The 14,709-nt window shown below is 43.9% G+C and overlaps 1 protein-coding gene across 1 annotated transcript; it reads right to left on the reverse strand.

The window, feature by feature from the left end:
* Positions 1 to 10,650: 10,650 nt before the first annotated feature.
* On the reverse strand, positions 10,651 to 14,375 carry c13h3orf38 (chromosome 13 C3orf38 homolog). The gene is made up of 4 exons (XM_076746214.1): positions 14,193 to 14,375; positions 13,640 to 13,815; positions 12,484 to 12,710; positions 10,651 to 11,556 (listed from the first exon to the last, which is right to left on the reverse strand). Exons 1-4 carry the CDS (start codon positions 14,317 to 14,319, stop codon positions 11,193 to 11,195), a joined length of 894 nt encoding a protein of 297 aa, XP_076602329.1. The 5' UTR covers positions 14,320 to 14,375; the 3' UTR covers positions 10,651 to 11,192.
* Between the last annotated feature and the right edge of the window lie 334 nt (positions 14,376 to 14,709).

Here is a 14,709-nt window from a genome sequence, read left to right on the forward strand (position 1 = left end):
TAACACAGATGTGCCCCATTAATGTACAATGTTTAAACAGACTTTTGCATAATAGGGGTCTCCTAATATAAATACTGTACGTGAACCAGCAGTGCTATATAAAGAATGATCAGAATGTGTTCTTAGCAGAGCAGATGGTTGCAATTCTGCCAGCGCTAACTAGCGCCGAGCGATTATGTGTGATGATAAGTTGCTTCTCAGTTGAAAGCCTGTCATTAGGGCTTTAATTAAAGCAGTAGCCAGGGCGGGTGACACTGTCTGCCACAGATTCCTTGTACCCATGGGGGAATGGGGAGGGTGGGGGGGTCTCACCCTCATTCTCTTTCTGTCAGAGCCACTTGGTGCATATGTGTGCCACATGAATCTCTTTTTCCTTTCGTGTAAGTAGCTCGGTATACACGCACACAGATGGCAGTGTCTAAGGCTGAGGGCAACCAGTGTCGCCTTGTGTGGTCGAGCGTCTAGACTAAGTGGATGCCCGATGACATTTATAAAAGGGGAAGCCTTTCACTGTCGGACACAAGAGTCTGTCAATCTCATGGCAAACTCTTTTGCTCATGACTGTGTCCAAAACTGCAAGTGCATAGTTATATTGACAGAATGTGTATTTGTACAGCAGAGAGATTGAATCACGGATCTGTGGCCCATTGTTTGCTGCTCTGTGTCCCCTCAGATGGACAGTTCTTATTACAAAAATGAAATAAGTACTGTTCTGTGCATTTGACCGGGGTATAAAAACAGAAAAAGCAATAATTCCATCTGCACAAAGGACAAGTGGATAGTCTGGGCTCTGTGTGACTGGCCTAGTTTTTGGGGATGTGGATGGATTAATAAAACATGGCTGGGAATAGATGTTGTACCCCAGACCTGATTGGAGAGTCAGAGGAGGACAAAGTCGCCTTTTAATGTCTTGTCTCAGAACTTAAAGGTACAATTCATCCAAAGTAAACAGATATTAAAGTTCTGAGCACCTTGGCTCACGAGGCACATAAAGACCAACAATTAAATGACTTCTTCAAACACTTCCTTACTACAGATTTGCTGATATGTGGTACCATTGATTCCTGTAAATCTGTCAAACTTTATGGTTGCAAATGTGCCGTTATAGTAATTATTATAACTATCATCACAGTGATATCTATTCAGCTTTAAGGCTGTTTTCAGGTGATTACATTCATATTTGGAGGACAGTGAATAACAGTTGGTTGGACTGAGGTGCCTGGACAGGAATATTTGTGAGTGGCCAGAATTCATCACATGACATTGATCTGACTGCATTTCTCACCTGTTGAAAATCAAACTGAAGGCAACAAGTTCCTGAAACAAGCAAAAAGTAATGACGTGAAAGCCTTTCAGAGCATCAGCACGGAAGATGAAGTGTGTTTGCCCATTTCTGTGGGGCTTTATTCACTGCAGTGAATGTACAAGTGAATTATGCTATCTTCCAGTTAAGTCAATTATATACATTTCAACTGATATGGATATTAAAGGTGACAGTAAGCGCTGTGACCTCACAGTCGTTGTTTCATTATAAATGTCCTCGAGCAGAACAAAATAATAAAACGTGTCACGGTCTGAACACTAGTGTTTACCCAGCCTATTGAAAAAAAAGCCAGTATCTTAAAATAATTGCTTTAGAGAAAGCACATCACTTAATTCTGACCTTTGTGTCTCCCTCTCTTTCTCGGCAACTCGCTGTCTCTTAAAGAGCGCTTTGAAAGCACCAGGCATCTGGCAGCACCCTTATTAAAAGAATATTCAGTTAAATTGAATGCCATCAATACCACTAAACTGCAGGCGCTGTATAAAATGTCAATCAGCGTCCTTGAGAGGCTGGCCATCGAGTGCTGCTGGAACGAGCTGATCTGAATGCTCCTTCACTTTGTTAGTGTCTCACGATTTACAGAGGCAGTAAGGAAAGCTGACTGTATATCAGACAAATGGAAAGAAGAAACACTGCGAATAATGGTTCCTCTCCTCCACCAGCAGAGGCTCATTTATACAAGTGTCGTTTCTCAGAGCGTGTGGGGCGGAGATCTTTTCACTCAATAACTGCCAGCAAAATTCACATTGTTGTGTTTGCTATTCATAGCTGGCCTTGCAAAAAGGAGACCGCAAAATCACTCATAATTTTATCAAAGAAGAAGAAGAAGAAGAAGAAGAAGGAGAAGGAGAAGAAAATAGTTAGTTTCTTCAACTTTCAAGGACTCACTGCACTGCTGTAAGTATACCAAAATCCAAATGTTGTCCAGGGTAGTAATTCATATAATAACTGATCCTCACCTCAAGGAAACGCTTGCACGCCTCTCACAGAGGTTGCTTGTGATATTCACATGTGTGTTATTTAGAATGGTTATGTAACACCTTTTCTACAGATCAGCTCAAAGTTTACTTAACATTTAAATGCAAATTGTATCCACAAAAGAACTAAGTCTTAAAATAAAAAGCAGTGTAAAATAGCATAACTTATATATATATATATATATGTATGTTTTCCAGATCTCTGGTCATTCCTGAAAGGCCTGTTTCCATATTTTACAGCGCTGAGGAATGTGATCCATGAAGGTTCAGTTACAGTAAGTGATAACATGAAGTTAACTTGATCCTTTATTGAAACAAAGTTTGACTGATGGATGTCATTTCAGGCAGTTTGGGTGTGTTTAGTCCGATGGTGTGAGCTATCCAAACACCTCAAGCTGTTTGAATTAATGCTGTACTGCACAGTAACCACCCCCAGAAAATGAAGATGGATGACCCGGCTATGAAAAACATTCCTCAGTCAAAGGTCACACATCACCTCACATGCAGCCTCTGACTCTGTCAACCCATAATCCACTGTGCTAGACTCGGTACAAACATGGCCCCAGACCAGTCAATATGAAGAGTGTTTATCTTCGGTTGGTATTATACTACAGCACTGCATAGGAACACAAGTCAAACATGCACAAAGTCAATGCAAGTTTCTTGTTTGCCCCAAAGCCAGTGGAAAGCTTTATTTATTAAGGGGGAGTAAACAAAACATCTCAAATGTTTTAAATCCAATTGCATGTAATGCAGTCATGATCATCATCTCTGCCATTACCGCTGCTGCTCCTGAAATGAAATCTCAGAGTCATCTTGTTCCATATTAGTTGAGCATTACATTACAGTCTAGGGAAGGTCAAGGTGACGTGCAGACTTGTTCTGCTCCCCTCCTTGACACGCAGAGGTCATTCATGGCAATAGCTGCAAAGTTGCAATTTCCTGTAATTTACGGGGAAGGGACATGCTGCTCGGGAGTCTGCACGGGCAAATCAGCCTTCTCTTGTTCTCCTTCTGCCTCTCTTCTTTCTTGATTTGTCCCTTTTTCCCTCCCGTCACTTTCTCTACGACCCTCACTAAATGCTATATAAACAATTACCGTCTCAAGCCTGATGATATGAAGCCCAGAAATGTTCCACTGAGTATGATTCTGTTCTCCAAATGGCCGTGATATTGCTGTGATTTCCAGGCTTTTAGCAAAGTGCTTCATATTTACAGTGCACTTTCTGGTCTCAGTGACTAAATATTGTGCAATTCTGCATGATGATGCTGTTGTGGACTATTACTGCACATCACAGTAGCTTGCGATGGAGGATGGATGGTGACAGTAAAAAGAACAGCTATTGCATAGTAAGCACGCTCAGAACATTGCTCAAAGGCATACTTCTGTTTCAAAACCTATGGGCTGGATGCTTCTATGCTCCTATACGGGCTTTTCTTAAAGCATTTCTGCAGCAAAGAGGAGGCTTATAAAGCATTTCTTTAGTCAAAGCCTCATGTTTCCCCTTGCAGCTCTGCACACAAAAGATAAAACTAAATAATTCATATGCTACATTTGTACTGAAGGTGTATCATCCTATGAAACGGTCGGTTTGTTCTCCAAACCGGCTAAAATTGTGTTGTCAGCACAGCCAGGTTGGACGTTAAGTGCTTACGTCTGCTTATACAGCGCCACCCGGCTAAGAGTCCCCTCGCCTCTTACACAAAACAAACGCTCCCTCATGTGTCAGTTCATCATCACAAATACCTCTCCATCACAGGAATGGGAAGCACATCATGGGCTGCTTGAGTTATGACCCTTCCTGCAAATACAGAGAAGTTTGTATCCTGCAATGGATATTCAGTGGAAAAAAAATAACAATAAAATGGAAAGCGTTTTGCTGACACATCTGCACCGGGTTACTACGCTGCCAACTGGCAGCTATGACAATGATGACATATTGACAGAGGCTCCACGGGGACACTCCCAGCCCCATCGCGTTGCTGGGCTTGGGGCAAGAGATTTCTGCTTTGGAGGTTCGTCAGGGGAAATCTAGACGGGGTTGATGACGCCTGCGGGCCTCTTGGATGAGGATGGATGAGGACATTTGGCTGTCAGCAGTGAGGAGGCCTATCTGGCTCTGTCAGAAGTCCACAAGGGAGAGAAAAGACACTAGGGGCCTGGTCTCAATAGGCAAATGTAGCCTTGCTCACATGGATTCCTCATCATCCTCATCTTTCACATGCTGGAATTTGTGGTATTTTTGTCTCTGAGATGCTTTGTAATGCCAGGATGCTTTATTTTTGACAGAAATGAATCTTTCTTCAATGATCGATTGCTGCTTTAGCCCAGAAAGTGCTTGCTATTCTTCTCGGAACACTAGTGTCTTTAACAAATCATGCTATCTTTTCAGTGGAGGTAGGTGCGAGTAGGAGTGCCGAGGGAGCCACTTTAGATGATTGGGAAGAGCATGTAAGAGCCCTGTGTGAGACAGTCATTGATTTCACTGTCTTTCTCTGCCTGTCTTTGTTGTTCAGGGCCTTCAGGGCAGCAGTCTGGTATCCCACAACAAACACACTATAGGGGGTGAGCAATCCACAGGCCAGTCCACAGGGTGCTTTATCAATCAATATGACCTTCTGCGAGAGCACTTCTGCTTCTTCCCTTCGTCTTTGCCTTCACCCTCCAGCATCTTCAGCAGCCTTCACTGCACTCTGGGCAATGTAGGCTTTTAGCACCCACAGAGCTGAGGCAATCAGATAGCAGCAGGTTAACATAATGATGTGAGGTTCTCTGACTTGTCTGCAGCATTCAGCACAGCCAGGAGTACAGTATATTTGCAATCTGCTGGCATGACATTGAATTGTTGAGTCACTCCTTGGTGAACCGTTAAAATCAGTCCGAGAAAATCTCAGGAAGAGGGTGAAACGAGAAATGGATTTAATAAACGACTACAGCCGTCTTGGGAATTTGAGTCCGGAATGTTTTCATTTTCCCCGACCGAGGAATGGTTCGCTAATTGGGTTACGTGGGCTCAGCGAGGAAGTTGTCAAGCTTCAGGGGTTTTTATTTGTGCCTGGCCGTCAAATCACAGCCCAGGGCAGTGACCCTCTGGGCGACGCCCTCATGAGGCCCTTTAAGGTACAGCTGTCTGATGAGTCAGTCCAGAAGCCCTGCTTTCCCAGAAAATCCCAGGTTCTGAGGTGATAGGGTGACAGAAGGCAAAAGGCCACACAGCGTGGTATTATGAGAGGGTTTTACTGCTCCTTAGGTCGGCTTAGTGGCTGCTGAGGAGAAGTAGCAGCCACATTTATACATCACCCTCAACTTTAAAGGACAACAAAACCACAAGCTGATGTGGACGCTGCACCCTGAGAACATCCATGTATACAGAAACACACCTGCATGCAGCCACATGTTTTCAAACTGCATTTGCCTGATATTTCTGTGTACTTTACATGCAGATAAACACACACACACAGAAACTTGCATCTATGCTCATTAAGGACAGATTTCAAAATCTGATTCTCTCACCAGTATTTCCACTAAGCTGCTGTACATTAGCTGATTTTACAACATTTGCTCTGAGGAAAGTGTTTGCATATGAGCTTGAAATTTTAATGAGTCAAAAATAATAAGGTCTGACATTGATTTTTTCCAAGCAATGCTGAGCAAGTCTGTTGCACTGTTATAATTATGAGCCCACCCTGCCAGCCCAGATGTTGGGATTTTACCAGATGTGGTCCACCTGCTGGGTTGAGGACACTGACTTATGACCAGTGGATCAGAACAACTTTCTTCTTGTCCCCTGTCTTACGGAGAGAGACCAGCCGAGGTAGAGAGCAGACACATCTCACAGCTGCCAATGACATAAAAATGGCCGGCCGCTGATGACACACAGGGTGTGTTTGCATGTGTGCATATGATCACAGGAAACAGGCTACATGAAACTAATGATCACCAACATATGTGAGTAATGACTCTCCTGCACGGACTCACAGATATAGTTCACAATAAATTACCATTTAGTTTTAGTAATTAAAAAACACTAAATAACATAATAATGAAAATCCTGCTGCTCAGGGTCTGTCAATCAAAGCAGGCTCAAAAGACTTAGTGTCGTGAAGTAGCAGGGGATCATGGGAGTTGTTGTCTTCACTTCACAAACAGCCACCATTGGCAATGAAAATCTACCTGACATGACTCATTGACGAAGTAATGTATTAAAGTCTAGTCATGTTACGTTTAGGCCCACTTGCCAGCTTCCTTCCTCGCTCTCTGACGTATCATCTGGCATTTCTTGTATTTCCCCGGGAAGTTATAGCTGCTTGGCGGGGTTAAAAGGGACGTGACACCACTGACAGGCGATCAAATGAAACACACTTGAAACACTTTCCCCTCCCACTCAAATGTAGTTATTCTATGGCTGCCTCCCCCTTATTTTGAACTGTAATTGCAGTATTATGTGTGCTAAATGAAAAGAACATAGTGAGACAAAGAAATCAATTGAGAGAATGTTGACTATTTCACGTCATACAGGAAATGCAAGGCAGTGTCCATGCAAATATGCACTCATGCCTGTCCATGCATACATGTGGGAACGAGTCTGTGCATTTGTGCGTGTGCCTGTCTAAAAGCAGCTACGGTGGCGGCGGCTTCCTGGGGAATTGAAATTAATGAGTGTAATCAGAAGCAAACAGCGAGCCAGGCAAGGGCAATTAATACAAGCAAGGCGAGCAGAGCTGCTGGTTTGCTTGGCCAGGCATGGCTGGAGCCGAAGAGATGGAGGATTAAGATGCAACCGCAGACAAACTCCGCAGCTTTTCCACACACAGCAGATGTCCACGGAGGGAGGGCGCTGGGAGCCTGGCATCGACACGCATCCGCCAACCGGCCACTCGGTCAGCCCGGCCCAATACGAGCTGACAACCTCCTGGCAGCGTTCTGATAACACCATCTTCTCTGTTTAGTTCGAGAGCCAAGGGAAGGCCCTCACTGGGGCCCCTGCACTGCATACGAAAGGGACTCAGTGCAAAGCTGCACAGTGGAGCTACTATGTGTTGAGAGGAACATAAAGAGATAAAGAGAGAGAGAAAGAGGGGGAGGGCATTATGTGCAAGCTCAACTCAAGTACATCTCAATGTGAGGGACATTTCTTTGTTACCTCTGTGTTCCCTCTGTGTTTTTCTGATTGAAACATCCTTGGCTCCTTCAAGCATACATATTTGCTTCAGTATAAATAAACTCATTGGACCCAGCTGCCTTCAGAAACGGCTCTGCTTGTTGTTTTCTTTAATTGACGCTAAACGAGAGCGTCACCGCCCAGGATCTTTTCACTCAGCCCTCGCTTTGTTGCCTTGAATGGCGTTCGTTCCCCCGGCAGTCTCGCATTTCCACTGTTTACATGAGATAATGATGCATGTGTAAGGATACACCACCAGGCCAAAAGAAGGGGCTGATATGAACTGTGACGGCTGCCTCGTCGGTCCAAACCAATTTGTGTTGAAACGGAACAATGATGTCAGCTCAGACATCGGGGAATGTAATGAAGAGAGATGCTGTGGGGGCAATCTGTGATGCAGGCAGGAAATAAATGGCTCACTCCCAACGAGGGCTTAAAGGTCACGTGAGGTCAAACAAACACGAGTCCAAACCTGATTCTACAGATGCCACAATGTTGTTGAACTCATTGCCTCTTTGTGTAATGTCCTTGAAATGTAAATGTTATTACTTTTCTTGCATCTTGAATCGAAGTTGTCCTTTCCAGGAAATTACCGCCGCTTTGTGGCAAGCAGTGACTGGACAAGATGCCGTGATGTAATGTCTCTCTCTTTGCATTTCAACAAAATAGATGTTAGGACACTCAAAACGTCAATATTGTTGTTAAAATCATCTTAAACTCTAAGGATAATTAGCGTATAGAAGTATGGCAGTAGAACAAGTAAAATCTTAATAAAAACTCTGGAAGAGGCCACAGCGGTCTGTCAGCTCCATAATCCAAACAAAAAGTGAAAACGTAAACCCTCCTCAGCAAAAGATAAAGTAGAAAGCTGGCAAATTGTGGATTGTGGCTTTAACACCGATGCCAAATGCTGTTGACCTCATTCCCTCCTCTGCGAGTTATGTGGTTGTTTCTGTGCTGTTTTAGTGTGCGCTGGTTTATGAAACACTGCGGGGTTGGAGGGCAAGTCCAACGAAATGACAAAGCAACTCCGTCAAACTTTGATTGAATTCTCCTCTAACGTGTTTTGTCAGCAGGAGAAATATCATTGCCTATTGATTGATTCTCATACCATTTCATAAATCCTGTTCTTTATTGTCCAGAGAGTGCAGGCTGCAGAGAGTATTGTGTTAAAGCTGTCTCTGACACCTTCACGGGTACCGATAAATTACTGACACTTCAATAACTTGTGAAATACGCGCTTGTGTGCCTATGAAAGGCAACAGTTTAACGCGTCTCTCTTTTAGAACCCCATTACTTTAATGGAGGACAATTCAAACTCGAAAAATTTACAGTTTTCCTCATGGCTGTGGCCAGATAGAAATTGCCCGGTAACATCAGCGCACTCATATTGCTCTTAGGAATTGATGAGTTTCCTCACGTAATAGTGTTAAAAGGATTTTTTCCCTCTCTCCTCTCTTGGCCAGGGATCAAAGTCTTTCTTGTCTCTGGTGTAGCTTGTCTGCCCTCTTCTGGCCTCATGGTGCCATGAGGTCAAATCACTTTGACTCATCACTGACAGGGAAGAAGAGCGTTATTTTTCGTATAAATAAGTGTCAGTCCACATCATATTATGAAGGAGCAGATAAGGACGTTACTTAAACAAGGAGTCCTTGAACTCCCTGGAAAAGTCCCAGGCCCCACTTCAAGAATTACTGCTGTATGCACTGAAAAAAATACACTTTGGCATTAATGGATCTGTAAAGCCATCAGATTGTCAGAGAGTGAAAAATGGCTGTAGCATGAAGCGTTTAATAAAGTAATCTTTGGTACCTAATGAGGCTGCTTCTAAGAGCAAACTTAACATCCAATCAGTCACAATCAAAGTAAGAGGTGGAAAAAAAAACGGAGTGACAATTAAAGCAGCAGTCTCCACGGTTCACCACCCATAAGATATTTCAAAGAGCCATGGATCTGAGTTTTAGCATGTTTCTTTATGAGAAACACACTCTCCTATTAGAGGAGGGGAAAGAAAGTCAAAACCATCACCAGACGCCACTGCAGCGGTATTTTTGAGCCCGTGCGTCAGAGCTGCGCCCGTGGCCAAACCGCTTATTAAAAAAACGCAGAGAAGCCAAGTGCCATAAAGACAGAAGGCGAGCAGCTTGTTATTATTCTTTCTGAGAGGTGAACAGGCTGAGATCAATGGCTGCAGTGGTTTCCCCTCACCACAACTATGGCCCAGTAAAGCACAAAGGGCCGTGCGGCTCCGACCCATACAGTCACAGATATTAACTATTCCAGGGGCCTTTGAAAACAGCTGCCAAGAATAATTTCCCACATGTAACATTTCCCACCAAAGCCACAGAGTCATACTAGCCTAATCCGTGCCTCACCAGACCCCATGTGCCCTGACTGGGAGGACAGAGCAGAATCAATGGAAAACCAGGTCCACTTCATAAAAAAAAGGAGTCAATTTGGAGCTTGTGAAATGGATTGTATATGAATTTGTTAGTTTTGTCAACTTACTGCAGCATATAACGTATAACCTATTGAAATTTCTGTATTGTGCTGCTAAAATGTGGCTAAAAATACCAGTCAGTGAGAAAGGAAAAGCTGCTATGGATGAATCCAGTATTTTCAAAGCTGGCGGAGTGTGTTAAGGCCTCCATCACTCATCGACCTGATCTCCTGATGTTGGTGCTGTACAGCAGATGAGCTGAACCATTTTTAGCAGCTCCTAGAAGGGCTGAACCAATATATTTGAACGTCATATCGCTCGTCAAATGTGGTCTTTCCTGACCACAGCCAGGGAATTTGTATTTTAACCATCTCATATAAACAGGCCTGCAATGACACCTGCAATTAAACCCATCTAAAGGGCATGGAAATTAATTGATTTTAGGCTATTAGAGCCTTTAATTAATTAAAGGCTATATCACATTTTAGATATTTTGATACAGCCGGGCCCTGAGGCTCCAGGTTAGTGTTGAGGAGGAGGTGCTCTTCCCTGGTCAAGGCCAAGAGATGAAGGCCGACCAGCTCAGCACCCAGGAACTCCCCCATTGGTTCGCTGCCTAAATGAGCTACATCCACCAGACCTTCACATGATTACAAAGCCCTTGTTAGCTTGTCAGACACAATTAGATACATCTGTAAACATTACAGGATGACCTTTGTCATCTCATGAAAGCAACGCAATCTTAGATTATATTCAAAATCAATTTTATTGACTCTCAATTGTCATATGAACACACACAACATTTGCTCTGTTCGTACGCAGTGACATACTGTCATTACAGAGCACGCGTGTCAATATAACCTTTAAATTTGATATGATACATATTTACAGGAGCACATGCACGTCTCGATTTCTTACAGTTTCTTACACAAGGCACAGGAAGGAAGTTTGTTTTGCATTAGCATAAAGCATGTTTGAAGCAAAAATGTTCCCATAACCAGGGACAGCACAGACATCAGCGCTGAACAATAAGGGAACCTTTTCTCAAATCCCATCATGTTTTTATGTTACAGCAATGATGAATATGTGAAGTAGATTTGGATGCAATAGTGTCAGCCTACCTGTCCACCCTGACAGGACTGTTAAACATAACTTAAAAGAGAGGTCTGTGCCAGCAACGTTGCCAGATCTGATCTCTGAAAACAATTGCCTGGGTAAACGTGTTTGGACAACTCAGATGAGGCAGAACAGACCTTCACCGGGTAAGTAATGTAAAAGAGAGAGCTTCATCAGCTGCAGAGAAGCTGCAATTCTGTGGAGTTGTAAGTCAAAGAAGGCGCTGCCACGTCCGTCCCACCCAGGGCATCATGCCCTCTAATCTTCAGGTTGACAAACTTGATCTTCCAGCTGTTGTTCTCGAGCGGGGAGCGGATGAGGCCAAATATTTTCTCAAAGATGCCCAGACAGGCTCCATCTCTGTGGATGGTCCCAGCTACTGCCACCAATACCAGGCCGTGGGGGGAGGCCAGGACCTTTAGACCATGAGGCTCCAGGTTGGGGCTGAGGAGGAGGCGCTCTTCCCTGGTCAGGGCCAGGAGACGAAGGTTAACCAGTTCAGCACCCAGGAACTCCTCCATCTGTTCGCTGCCGGCCCTGAAAAACAGACACAGCTCTGTCAGCACAGTTTAGTTGTTTCCCTGAGTTAATTGTAACTATTATAAAACACATCAAGTCAAGTTCAGGCCTCTATGTGTACGACTATGAGTGCAGCATCTTTCAAATGATTCTGATAGCATGGCAAGTTTTTATTTACAGAAACATTTGACAACAGGCGCAGTCCCTGTGCTGCTTTCAGTGTGTTCATCTCAGTGTCCCGGTTGATGTACACCACTGTGTTTATCTTTATTCTACCAACTGGAGTCACCAAAGTCAGAAAAATTCAGTTTTTAGTTCGGCTGTACTAAAACTGTAAATGGAAAATTAATAAAATGTAGATGGACATTCCTAAATTAAAAACTTTCACAGAAAAGGACTGGTGTGTGGGATTTAGTAACCTCTAGTGGTGATGCTGCAGATTGCAACCAATTACCCTTCGCCTCAGCCTCCCCTGGCGGTGGCTACTAAAAACACGAAAGGCGCTCTCTAGAGCCAGTTTTTGGTTCGTCTGTTTTGGAAAAAACACGCCAGTGCAACAAGGTGGACTCCACAGAAGAGGGCCCGCTCCCTCTGTAGACGTAAACAGCTCATTCAAGGTAATGAAAACACAATGACTCTTATTTTCAGGTGATTATCCACCAATGAAAATATAATTATGAATATTACATTCCACTTCTGCCAATAAACCCCCCTAAATTATGCACAGTGGACCTTTAAATCTCAACACCCTGTCTATGGTTCTTTACTCAGGAGGGAACCTACACATGATGAACCTGTTGTCCCCTTTGAAAGAGTCTCTCTCGAAGCTAATTTGTAATCAAACTGTGCCCAAATTACCGAACTGCTGTGAACACAGAGAAACTAACAAACCACACAGCAACAGCAGCTTAAACTCAACATCCTTACTGTTAATGGCATCTCTACCTGGAGAGGAGGCGTAGCTTCACATCTGGCCAGAAGTGTTGTGGTCCCCAGTCCTGAGGCGGCTGGCCCAGCGAGGGGTTCTGACTGTTTAAGAGCTGGAAGAACCACTGGCAGAACTGCTGGCCCAGGACCAGCGGGTCGAAGCCCACCTCAGCCTTCGCGTTTGTGGAATCAGACACTCTCTCTGTCTCACCCGTCTCTTCATGGAGGCTTTCAACAATCACAGCCTTAAAGGAATGAGACTTCATTGATATATTCAAAAACAATGGAGCACTTTTCAGTAGACACTTTAGAATAACACATGCTGTTAACCACCCATAACTTGTGGGAGGACAACACTGCATGCCTGGAGGAAGTCTTCAGAGAAAATTATTTTGGAACAGCCACTCCCAAGAAAAAGTCCTGAAGCTTGCAATAAGAACATTTTATGGCGCGCCCAATGCTTCCATCTGAACAGGATTTTTATCTGTTCAGCAAGTCGTAAGGTTTGATTCTCCTTAAACAGAAGGTCACTTGAGTGGTGAATTCGCAATAGCTGGCACGACAATTTAATTATATCTGTAAACAATCAGTCAGGACCACCAAAGAATATTTATTTATCCTGCAGAGGTTACATTTGGTGACATGGCTCTGGGCTGCCTGTCCTTCCATGTGCTTGCATGAAAAGCCTGAAGCAGGGAGAGCAGCAGCAAACACCCCATGTGGAACAGAACAGAGCAGGCATCAATGACAACAGAAATGACGTTGATGAAGTCAGACATGGCAAAAAAACGGGTGGATGTGGGTTTTAAATGGCTTGCAGGGGAAGCAGGCTAGGACAGCTTAAATAGGGCGCCCTGTTTGAGACGTGCCAATGGAGTGGCAGGCAGTTAGCAATCAGCTAATGAAGCCGGAATACCAGCTGAACTTGACTTTGGTGGCCTGCCCTCACTCACCCTGTGCTTTGTTTACGCCTGCTGTAGGACAGCTGTGATTGGTTTAAAGACATACAAACAAGCCTGGCACCCGGATCATAATGTGTGCAGCCAGGTGTGGCTATGCAAGACTGCCGCCTGTCTATTCCTAGCTGTGTGTCACCATCTTACCCAAACGTTGCATTACATCGATTCAACCCTGTCAGCATATTACTGATGGCTGGCTGACCGTCTCTCCCTACCTTTCCAGACGACCACAGCTCCAGGGTCCTCTTTATCAACTGGTGTTTCTCGGTGTTGGCGGACATCGCCACGCCCTCTTTGGCCAGGTACTTGAATATGAGATCTCGATGAACTTTCTTCCTTCTCAGAAGCTCCTCGGCATTTTTGGTGAAGGACAGAATTGTTTCCATTGCCTCTATACAAACAGATGACCGCAAGGTGCAAGACAATTTGATGGTTTTATTATGTTATCACAATATTTTTCAGGCAGAAAAATAACATGACAATTCCCGGTTTTGCTCACCCTGGAGTTAGCAGTTTTCTTGAAAATGAACAACCCATTCTTTTACACACCTCCCACGTTTGGTGGGGTAAGATGAGAGCGTATTAAGAAATCAACGGTGGAAATTTTGACAGCCTCTCGTACAGACTTTTAATTTACGTATAACGGAATTTATGTGCTTTACATTCACGTGTTATCTCCTTCGACATAGGAGAAAGTGGAAGGTAAGTTGAGGTATCCTAGCTAGCTTCATCTCTCTGGTAACGGTAGCGTAGTGATTGAAAGCATACCTGTGACATTTTCCACGACTATCATCTTATTCGTGACCGTGTCGCTAAGTGAGAGTAAGTCGCTTTTTGACATTAACGTCAGTATTTTTGTACATCCAGCGCGCTCTGTTTCTGACAGCCCTGGCATCTTCGCCACCGATTTACATAAACTTTAGCTCGTCTTCCTGTCATTCGTGTCCTACTAGGAAATGGCCCGTACCGAAACAAGTATGACTTGGAAAACGTTCCGCACAGAGCCGGTGGGTATGACAGTACATCCAGCAAAAGGTAAGAGCCTTTGCTGCCTTTAATAATATAGGAATTATTGGTGTCTCGAATTGAACAACCGACCAACCGTGCGAACAACCCCGATTACTCTACTCTTATGATTTTCTCCTGCACACTTAAAGTAATTATTATGTTTAAACCTAGTTGGTATTTTTCACCCAACAACCCTGAGGAAAACAATTTTTCTAGAAGGATTTCAATATTCATAAGTTCAAAATAATTTTGACATTGCTTTTCAGTTCCTGAACAT

Source organism: Chaetodon auriga, chromosome 13 (assembly GCF_051107435.1).
Source record: "Chaetodon auriga isolate fChaAug3 chromosome 13, fChaAug3.hap1, whole genome shotgun sequence".
Classification (NCBI taxonomy): domain Eukaryota; kingdom Metazoa; phylum Chordata; class Actinopteri; order Chaetodontiformes; family Chaetodontidae; genus Chaetodon; species Chaetodon auriga.

Bases quoted from the DNA above. Each gene is read 5' to 3' on its own strand.
- c13h3orf38 (XM_076746214.1), bottom strand. From the start codon at position 14,319: ATGCCAGGGCTGTCAGAAACAGAGCGCGCTGGATGTACAAAAATACTG. The intron at 12,711-13,639 runs GTAGGGAGAGAC...CATTCCTTTAAG, and splicing joins AGCTGTGGTCGTCTGGAAAG to GCTGTGATTGTTGAAAGCCT. The intron at 11,557-12,483 runs GTAGAGATGCCA...TCTGTTTTTCAG, and splicing joins AAGCTACGCCTCCTCTCCAG to GGCCGGCAGCGAACAGATGG.